This window comes from Neodiprion pinetum, chromosome 1 (assembly GCF_021155775.2).
Source record: "Neodiprion pinetum isolate iyNeoPine1 chromosome 1, iyNeoPine1.2, whole genome shotgun sequence".
NCBI classification, from domain to species: domain Eukaryota; kingdom Metazoa; phylum Arthropoda; class Insecta; order Hymenoptera; family Diprionidae; genus Neodiprion; species Neodiprion pinetum.
In genome coordinates, this window is record NC_060232.1 from 39059752 (window position 1) to 39070353 (window position 10602).

At 39.6% G+C, this 10602-nt stretch overlaps 1 protein-coding gene across 2 annotated transcripts; it reads right to left on the reverse strand.

Annotated features, from left to right (window-relative positions):
• Positions 1–410: 410 nt before the first annotated feature.
• On the reverse strand, positions 411–2811 carry LOC124217942 (neuronal acetylcholine receptor subunit beta-4-like). Of its 2 annotated transcripts, XM_046624152.2 has the most exons (8): positions 2655–2806; positions 2356–2522; positions 2205–2249; positions 2017–2123; positions 1711–1924; positions 1305–1494; positions 1075–1227; positions 411–889 (listed from the first exon to the last, which is right to left on the reverse strand). In XM_046624152.2, the coding sequence occupies exons 1-8, from the start codon at positions 2716–2718 to the stop codon at positions 486–488; spliced, it is 1344 nt and encodes a 447-aa protein (XP_046480108.2). In that variant the 5' UTR covers positions 2719–2806; the 3' UTR covers positions 411–485. The 2 variants fall into 2 exon arrangements, with proteins under 2 accessions (XP_046480108.2, XP_068991939.1); XM_069135838.1 differs by lacking the exon at positions 1075–1227 and having other exon boundaries at positions 2655–2811.
• Positions 2812–10602: the final 7791 nt, after the last annotated feature.

The window sequence follows — 10602 nt, forward strand, 5'->3', positions numbered from 1 at the left end:
TTTCACCGTATCATCATGAACTCGCTGAACCGCAATTCAAAAATCCGTTATGCGGTTGAAGCCCGAAATTTGTTGTTAACAAAAAAGTTGTCTGACGTGTCATCGAAAACACCAAAAATCGACTATTTTGACTACTGGTACAGTAGTTTGGGATTGTCGCTGATCTGCACAAAGGGATCGAACCAGGTTTGCTTTTGACACCTTTTCGCCACCAGAGGGCACCAAAGGCGAGTAATCTTTTAATTTAAAAATAAATATTTACAAATCTACGTACCTGTCTCGTTTCGTTTTATTTACTGTATGAATAGTATTCCGCGAACGTGTTGTAGAGGTCTTTACTTACGATCGGCACTCTGAATTATGCACATCAAAATTTCAATGAATAAGTTAGGCGTGATACAAGTTTCGTGTACTTTTTTATTTAAAAACTTTACATACGATTCTTGTCAAGCAAAATGCCTTGCTGGGTTAGTTCCAAGAATTTTTTATGACTGTACAGGAAAATCAGGGGCATCGGTATTGATGTCATTCCTCGGTGTGAGAACCCATATCATAACGACGTAGGTGATAAAAGCACCGGCAAACGCCAACCGGTCTATAAAAGTGATCAGGCGTTGCCAGGCGTTGGAGCTTCCGGGATCATTTTCAGCTTGCGGACCATCCGCGTCAACCAATCCGACGTCATCGTTTTCTGTTTCAACCGTCGCAGAGTCCGATGGATTCGAATTCTTCGCCTCAGCCAACCGAGCAGCCCTGCTTTTAAAAATTATCGATTCCGTCGATGCCAACAACGCTGAAGCGGTGCCCGATATTTCCAACATCTGACGCAGCACGACCGTCAGAAAAAGGGTCACGCTTGCGATGATCATCGAATTTTGATGGAATACCACTGAAATTAATTTGTATTAGAACCGCTGTCGTGTCCGCCGCAGCATATTTATTCGGAATCGCAAGGAACCTTGTTGTTTTTCACTAAATTTCAATAAACTCGGGAAATTTAAAAACAATATGAAAATTATACAGTTAAACTTATTTTCAGCGTGCGAATAGACGCGGTAATAAATTGTAGCTTACATATCGAGGGCAAAGATGAACCATTGAAGGGCACTTTCTCGCTCAGGTTTAACATACACAATAAATGACAGATCAAGTTGAGAGCTGCCAATAACAATCGTTCGACGGACGTTGGATCTAACCAGAGTACCGCCAACGTCAGGATGATTAAGACTGGAATGGAATTGGGCTTTATTTCGTGATTGAAGATGAAATATTTCTAACCAGAACCGCGCGCGATTTATACTCACGAACTGCAGGGGCAAGGATGGTGGTCTGCATGTAGGCTGAGTATCGTTCGATGATGACATTGTACACGACCGAAGGAATCGTTATATCATGAGATATGCGTTTCGTCATATTTTCGATAATACCAAAGGACACAAGTTTCCACTCGGGGTTCGGGGTGAAATCTAAAGTCATCAGTCCGCCAAAAACTGTCTGCCAAAAGTGGAATGAAAATATTTATTAACCTAATTCACTACACTAACTAACCTAATTTTACGTCGAGAATGAACGCATTGAGAATTTTCCCGGCAATTCTGAAAGTGCATTATCAACTTGTTACTCGTATGAACTGAACTTTTTATAGGTATTCAGCGATTTTGAATTATGAAATGACCGAATTAAAGAATTAAAAACGTGTCGATCTTATACCTTTTTGTCCTTGACGTGATACTTTATTTCATCATGGCTTTCAAACCACGAACCAAGTATAATTGAACAGTTGTGTTTGTCGAAGGGCCAGTGCCGATAGTCCGCGACACAGTGCGACACGTAATTCATCTCTACTACACAGTGGAAATCTCCACTGGATAACAGCACACAATCCGTTGGTGGTATTTCCATGTGCTCGTAACCAACTTCCGCTCTGTGTTGAAAAACGACGGATGAAGAATTAACCGTACGTTAATACATACTCGTTGAGTTAGAGCTAAGTCTGATTATTACTCGTCAACCTACGAGGAGTACATAGTTAAGGGTGGCATCCAAATTTCATCGCTGTCAATGTGAAGTCTGTCGATGCCTCGCTTTCCACTTGTCCAACTTAAATTGCCGTCAGACCAACTCTGAAAGATTACGAACAGAACTTGACGTACATTTTATGTTGATTTTAGGTATTAAATTCTCGTTAGACTTTAACAACTTACCAGTCTTATCCAAGTATGAAATATTAGAATATTTTTACGATCCACCTGGAATATATAACAAACTATGTGATATAATCGCGATGTGTAACGACGACTGCACTCAAACTTTTAGTTATTTCGTATAAAGTAGTTGACCGCAGGGAAAGCTCACGAAATCAATGTGTTTTGGAGTCAAAGCAATCGACACCACCGTAGTTCCGTTGGTTGAAACTCCGGCAGGACGAATAAACGGATCGTAATTACGCAGCAGACATCTTTTCAATTGCATAGTAGCCGGTTCGCCCTTTCTAACACTGCTACAGTCCGAAGAGGCGTCGACTGAGATGCGTGGATTCCGGATGAAGTCGAAAGGTGTTCGAAATAAAGACGACGTCGTCATAGTTAACATCATAAACAAATTATTCAGATATCAGAAAGCATAATCGTATAATTATCGCTTGCGGAACTCACCCGAAATTTTTGCCGTGTGTACGGCGAAAATAACGATCCCCAAAAACAGCCGTTTCGTCAACATGACGGGAAAATCTTCGACGGTAACACGGAGTCGTATAATTAAGAGTGATCGGAACCAGAGGAAATCATGAAATGGTTTACACACGTGGCCGCCCATGAAATGCGAACCTAACGAACGCCCCCCGACGCGTGTCGATGCATTATCAGCGTTGATTTGATTTAACAGTAGAGTTCTTCGATATCAAGGTCTTTGCAAAACGTTACGTCAAATATTGTCCGCTACATTGATTATAGAAACGCACATTTCTGCAGAGTCAACGAAAATATTCAATTTCCTGATAATGTGGATTGTCTTTACACTATGGTTTTCGCAAACAGGTTCTTTAAGATCATAGGGAAAATACTGGGGGTCGATTATTACCTTTGAACTGCAGTGGTTCGCTAAAATTATACATATATGGTGAATCGAAGAAATATGAATTTTAAAATTGTAATTAAAACTGCAGTATCTCAATCGTCTTTATACTGCAGTATAGAAAATATTCTTTTTTTATAACACCGTTGATTCATTCGCTTATTGTTGAAAAATGTCGTTTATTTTATAGAATTTTTGCGTACGATATAAATTTATCAACGATCTCTATTCAGACCTCGTCATAACTTTAGTACGATTTTGCAGTATTACTTAAACAATCTTGTCTCAAATTATTAACAATCACGCGAATGACGAGTCGACGAATAAAGATTCTATTTTTGTAATTTATCCACGCCGCAAAATGATCGAATATCAAATAACTACGTGATAAGATGGAATATTTCATTTCAAGATTTAGCTACGGTGAAAAAATTTTCAAAGCCTCAATCTGACCACAAATTTTCCATCCGTCTCATCATCTCATCGTCAGATGCACGAACAAATGGTAAAAAGTTTCAGGCTCCAGAAATACACTCAACCTCACATGCGGAAGACGCAACTTACTCCAAGAAACGCTCCAACCTGAAGGCAACAGGCAATCGTTTATCGTTCGCGATCGGGGATGAAGGTCACGTATAGTTAGGTAAAGAGCATGGCTTGTAACGCGTCTCTGCGAAGAACCGGAGGGACCAAAAGAGCGGGGCTCGTCGTCTGGAATCGATCCTCGCGTAAAGAAATTTATCCGCGGTAGGAAAGGTGACGTTGGCGACAGGCGTGTGTGAGTGCAACGCGCGTTGCATTCGGCGACGACGCCGCTGCAGCGAAATACGCGATCGGCTTGGACGGGCGGAAGGCGGCGACAAGAAGCCGAGGAGCCATTGGCCACAGCCATGACCAATCATCCTTTGACATTCGTTTCTTTCACTGCCGGACCTCGACATGCGTATGTCGCCTAAGATGCCTGTACCGAATGCTTGCATCTTTGCTCGGCTCTTTGTGCACCTTCGCAGACATGCACGCTTTACACCGAAGTAGCTTCCAGAGTCCACGCGTCTGCAGATCACCGGCGGTCCATTGGCGTTATGATACTCGCGCTGCACGTATCGGCTAAGGGCGATTCCGCACTCTGAGAAAAATCTGAACATTTCACGAAAACGATCGAGGTGAGTGCACCAGTTATCGACGCGGTTAGAGCCGATTATTGACCCTTTTATTTTTAAAAATCACAAGTTGACGGAAGCAATTGTGAATTTATTTATTATTAAAACCAATTGCTCGAGGGCTAGACGCTAAAAATTTATTTTTTGGTAATTTTAGAACTGAGGATCAAACGGATGCAACACAAAACGATCAATAATTGGGACAGGGTCGGTAATTGGAATACTTACCTTGTATACTCGTATTTTAAGTAAATTGTAAAAGGAATAATCGATAGTCGATATTGGACAAAATTGAAATCAGAATTCAATATATGATTTTCAGCCAGTCACAATTCTGTTTACGTCCTGAGAAAAGTATTTCTCAAACCGTTCGAAGACGTAATTGTAATACGATTTTATGAAATGATTTTTAATTTTATCTAAATCGAACAAGCTTCGTTAAACTTGAAAAAAAATTTCTCATTATACTTCAACAAAGTACGCATATACATATATAGTGAATAACTTCCTGATGAAATTGAAGCGTTAGTGTTAGTAATTTGATGAAATTGTCACATCATACAACGTTGCCAAAAAAATTACATAAATCTACAGATACCATGTCACAAAAATTGTTTTATAAAATCAATGAAACTTTTACCGACAGCAGAGAGTAATTATACTTACTGATTCTCATAAATAATCAGACAATTTTACCATCGAGTCAAATAAAACAAAATTATTTCCTCTAACACAATCGAATAATCACGGTTGAACGATAAATTATTATTTTTCTCCGCGGTAGTTGTACAGCTTGCAGAGTCTCAGGGAATGCTCCATATGTATCCGTACGCGTATCCCACCGTGTGTGGACGGAAGCGTGTATATGTGTAATGTTCACACATCGCACAGTTTCTACCCACACTTTCCACGCCCTATCTTTCTCTCTTCTCCGCGCTCTCGTCTCTCTTTCTTCTCTATCGCTTTCTCTGCAACAGTATATGTGCATACCTGCATGCGGCTCACACACACACACATATATATATATATATATATACACACGCATCACACATACGCGGATGCGTGCTTGAAAAGATAACGAGAGAAGAGAGAGAGAGAGGAAGGATATGTCGACGCTTCCTCGACGCCGGGCAGCGATGAACTGATACGGATTGCCGTTTTGCCGGAGGGTTGTTGACTCGCGTAATACTCTTGGAAAAACTGCAACGACAGATTGAAGAGCTACGCCCAGCACTTGTATGTATGTAGCATAAATACGTGTTGGTACATACCGTATACCCAACATGTAAAACCAGACTGACGTGCACCGGGTTGGTGAAATCGGTATTGATCGGTGAATTAATGTCAGAACCACAATAATAGGCGGGTTTTTTTTAAAAACTTTTTCATTTTTTATTCATACGTACCCTTCGAAAACTTTGTTTTTAGCCTCAAAGAAAGCCCTCCTAAAACCGGAAGTCTGTACAAAGATTCTAAAAGGTGACTCATCCAGTTTGAATTTTTTCAAACACGCCAATCGAGATATCTCGAAAACTGTACAAGTTCATTGTTTATATACATTGTACAATTATACATCGTATAAATGAATGAAGACGATTATCGACTTTAAACTTTCTTATCGAGTACCAGATGAACAGCAGGGTGTGTAGTAGTCCCGACCTTTTTTAAAGATAATTCAACTATCTACAAAATGAAACCAAAAATAGTTTCACAGCTTGTACAGTTTTCGAGATATTTCGGTTAGAGTGTTTGAAAAATTCAAACCGGATGAGTCATGTTTTAGAATTTTGGTACCGAGTTCCGGTTTCACGAGGCTTCGTTTGTGGCTAAAAACTAAGTCTTCGAAGGGTACGTTAGAGGGAAAAAAAAATTAAAAAAAAAAAACCGGGCTGCACAGGATACAGATTAAATCCGCCTGCATTTATGCAATTCGGCTGGTTATATGACCGAAATACGCCTGTTTACAGCAACCGAGGTTACATTTTACCGTTCGATTTTTGTCTAACATTGTTCACGATTGCTAGAATGCACCCTGAATGTCCTGAATACAGGGTAATTTAAACTATGGTAAATTAGCACGAAATAAACCGGCGCAAGCGTCTCATTTCACGATTGCACTATTATGGATTTTTGATGTAGGTAATATTAATATTTTGTGACGAAATGAAAAAAATCACGTTTAAAGTTAAATATAATATTTACAAATCAAATTACCAAGAAACTGCGTAAATAGAACAAAATCGTATCGATAAGTCGGTAATATTTTTTTTTATTTTGTTTTTTCTATTAACAAATTTACCCATCGTGGTGTAGAAATGAAAAGTTAAGTAATTGTTACTCATAATTGCCTTGCACGAAGCACGCATGCACATTACAACAGGCATGCATGACCTATACGCGATAAGTCTGCCGTAAGTACAGGAATACCTAAGTGCAGATATAATATTATTCGATTTCTTACTCTCGTTAATAACGTCTCCCGCAGATTCTTCTTAGATACTTACCAATACACACCCATAACACATATAAAATATGCATATTCGACAAACGCACATCCTCGTGGAACGATGTTACTCTCCGCATACGCATCATCAAGGTGCATCACGCATGTGCAATGCCATGCAAAGGAAGGACGGTGCCTCAATAAAATCTGTACTTACCTGCGTACAGGTGTATACATATAATGCTGTCTGCACATGGGTATGCACGCGTGCAGATGCGCGTGCACATGGTTACCAATATCAATTATACATCAAACGTATGTATGTACACTTGGGGACAATGAATCTGACACGGCTTATTTTTTACACTAGACAGTTATGTTGGCAGCACAGAGAAACCTACAGCGCCACAGTGGACCAAGCGCGAAACAAACTCAATCTCAATAAATATAACGTAACCCATGACCGTCGAACCTAACCTTAGAACACGTGTCAATCTAACAAGTCGTCATCCCCACGGTATTCTAAGGTTAGATTCGACGGTCATGGGTTACGTTACGTTTACTGAGATCGAGTTTGTTCCGCGCTCGGCCGACTATGGCACCGTAGGTTTCTCCGTGTTGCCAACATAACTGTCTGGTGGAAAAAATTAACCATCTCAGATTCACTGTCCCCAAGTGTACGTACAGCTACACATACATATGTATATACAGTACATGTATGTAAATACATAGTTATAACGTATATATTTGCGTGCGAGACGATACCTCGGTCCATCGACGCGTCGACGAATCAACTTCTGAGTTTTTAAAAAGCGCATATCGCGCGGCGTTCGTATTTATATCACACACATACACAGTGTACGGTGAAGCCGGGTCGCCGTCCCCTTTGACTAGGGTCAGAGGGGCGATTGAGACGATGAGGGCGTGGAGGAAGAGGTAGCCACGGGGAGGTGGAGGGGGGGGGGGGGGGAGGAGGAATTAGCTGCCCCCTATTTTCCCCTCACCGTACAGCTTCCGAGCGACTGTAAAGTATCTCTTCTCACATGTTATATCCCCGGGCTCGCCTATGTAGGTATGTATATATACGTATATTATACATACACGCGTCACCATGGTGTACATATGTATACGTATACATGCGTGTACAGATATATGCACGTATAGAGAGCGCGAAGACGCGAGAGCTGAGATCCGCATTATATGTAACATCCAGGGCGACCGCAGGGCGTGGCCGTGATACCGCGAGCGGTTTTATTTATTCGATCGATTTTTATTTAAGCGAGTATATTCATTTTTACTTATTTCTTCTTCTTCTTCTTCCTTTTCCTTTACACTTTTCATTCCTGGTCCTGCACCTCGCACTCGTCGCTCGTTGCGTATTTTTCCGTTTCATAGTTTCAACATTTTCTGTCGCCTTTTTTCTGTCGTTTTATATCAGGTAGCGTCGTCGTTGTTTGTTTTTTTTTTTTTTTTTTTTTTTATACGTCACTTTCTTCTTCCTCTTCTCTCTTTTTTCTTATCCTTCCTGCAGTGCAGTTTCCAATACTCCTTACGCCTGTACATATAGGTATATATACCTATTACGTGTGTATACGGCTAGCTGCAGAGTTTATTACTATACTCATGCACCGAGTATGACGGCCGATGCATCGGCAATCCGATCACGCACCATGCGATGTGCGTACGTGGGATTGTATAAAAGGCATAGGCGTGTGTTTCTTTGTAGGTATACGACGCGAAGCGCGATCATGGCAGCTCGGGGAGATGAAGAAATGGGTAAAATCTACACCCCCCTCCCCAACCCTCCGCCCCCCGCCCCTTCGCCCTTCTGGCCGACCGCCCTACAGAGATTCAGCCTGTGTCGCCGCAAAGTGGACGTATCCATAGCGTGGATCTTGGATAGTCTGGACTAAACGTGGAGTATATTCGCGACAACGTCGACGATATGTACAATTTTCTATTAATTGTTTGAATTATAAGAAGGGGGATAAACGGCTACCAATTCACAAGTTTATCGACCTTTTTACTTGCACCTGCTTGCTTGCGTTCGAGAAATTAATTTAACCCTAGAACGGTAACGTCGGGTGAAAAAACACCTCACGATAATGCAAATTTACCACCGCAAGAGAAGAGCTTACGTTTGTATATTTCGTTTACTGATTTTCGGTCACTTTTTTGGTACTTGGGTAAAAAGTTTTTCGCCACACGTGATTCTTTATTAAAAAAAGAGAAGAAAATGAGACCCTATAGGACTCTTAACGATACGATGTACCAAAGATTTGGAATCCTCAAGATTGGGTTGTTTTTTTCACCCTCCGTTACTTGAACAGGTAAGAAAAAAATACCGTTCTAGGGCTAACCGAGAAACAAGCAATCTAGTCGATTCTTTTTCCGCATTACCTCGAAGTATTCGAATTTCATACAACGCGTAATGCAACAGCCAACAAATTCCGTATACCTAGATATGTATGCCAACTCCGTGCAGAATTGATAGTTAGGAAAAAGTTGTTGAATCTTTTATTTCTACAAGACCTGACGACAATTATATACGTATATATTATACATAGTATGTCTCGATTGAGCTTTTACCCGAAAGCTTTGGATTTGCTATATGTATGTATATGTATACCAGTATACCTATATTACATATATTAAAAAATGTGTGACCCATTGAAAGGGCCGTTGCATAAATGCGCGGTAGCATTTATACAATGCGATATCCGCCGTATCTTCGTTTTCATCGTTTATATATATTATGTAATATAAACCACACCAAGGAAACACCCCTGTTATATAAATTTTTATCATACATAGTGCTGTCCTATGTATTTCTGTGTCTGCCGTGTGCGCTGCTCTCTAGGAAAATCCCAAGCACCCGATTTATACCCATATACCTTACGTACGTTCCTTACGTATATGTTATATATAAAGACAGGCGAATGGATGAACCACACGATTGCGAATTGCAGTTCATTATTGATAATCAAGTAGGTACACACAGTATGTCGTTCGTATTTGGTATTTATATGTATAGCTTATTTACTAGGTAGGGATGCCAATTAACCAAAACCGTTATACTAATAGGTATGGATTTCATATAGTTACATTATAGCTATACATGTAAGATGTACGTTTATATTTATAATGTATAATGTATGTATATATTTTTGTCACCAAAAATTGGTGCAAGTTTAATTGAACCAAGTGAGAAAAAAAAGTGGGTAACAATCGCGTGACTTTGCGAACAAAAATTTCTTAAATAAACGTAGTATACACATAATATATAGAATGGAATAATAATAACTTTGTTATTATTAAATGCGCAATGTATGTATGTGTGTATATATATATATATATATATTTATATAATTGCGTAATTATAAATAATGATTAGACTACTATATAGTCATTTAGTTAATAATTATTTATCATGTTAATTAATATTATTGTTATTTATATCGTTTAAGGACGCGACTGATTAATTCTCTCAACGCACTTATAACCCCTGCAGCTGCGGCTGTCGAATCTTTATTTCACGTCACTTCGTGCTACAGTCGAGTTTCTTTGGTTTTGTCATGTCTAAATTTTTGTTTAAAATTTATTCATTACATACGTGTATATAATTTAAGTTTAATTAAATTCAATTTAAATCGCATATATTTATATCTAATCTTCATCCGCGTATCTTATATTCTACTTCACATTTTCGCATACTTTTATACCTAATATGACTTGACAACTTTTTTTGTTATTTTATAATTCTGCGCACTATAATGTGTATAGATATTTTAGTAGTTCGTCGATGAAGGAAGCATATTGTACATATATGTACACACTCGCTCACTCACTCACACACATCCATACACCTACAGCCACACACGCGTACGTACATGTGCACACATATGTATACGTGTGTGTACGTATGCG

Coding starts and splice junctions, on each gene's coding strand:
- LOC124217942 (XM_046624152.2), bottom strand. CDS start 2,718: ATGTTGACGAAACGGCTGTTTTTGGGGATCGTTATTTTCGCCGTACAC. Junction 2,124..2,204: donor TTCATACTTGGATAAGACTG/GTAAGTTGTTAA, acceptor GTAATCTTTCAG/AGTTGGTCTGACGGCAATTT. Junction 1,228..1,304: donor CATCCTTGCCCCTGCAGTTC/GTGAGTATAAAT, acceptor ATTCCATTCCAG/TCTTAATCATCCTGACGTTG.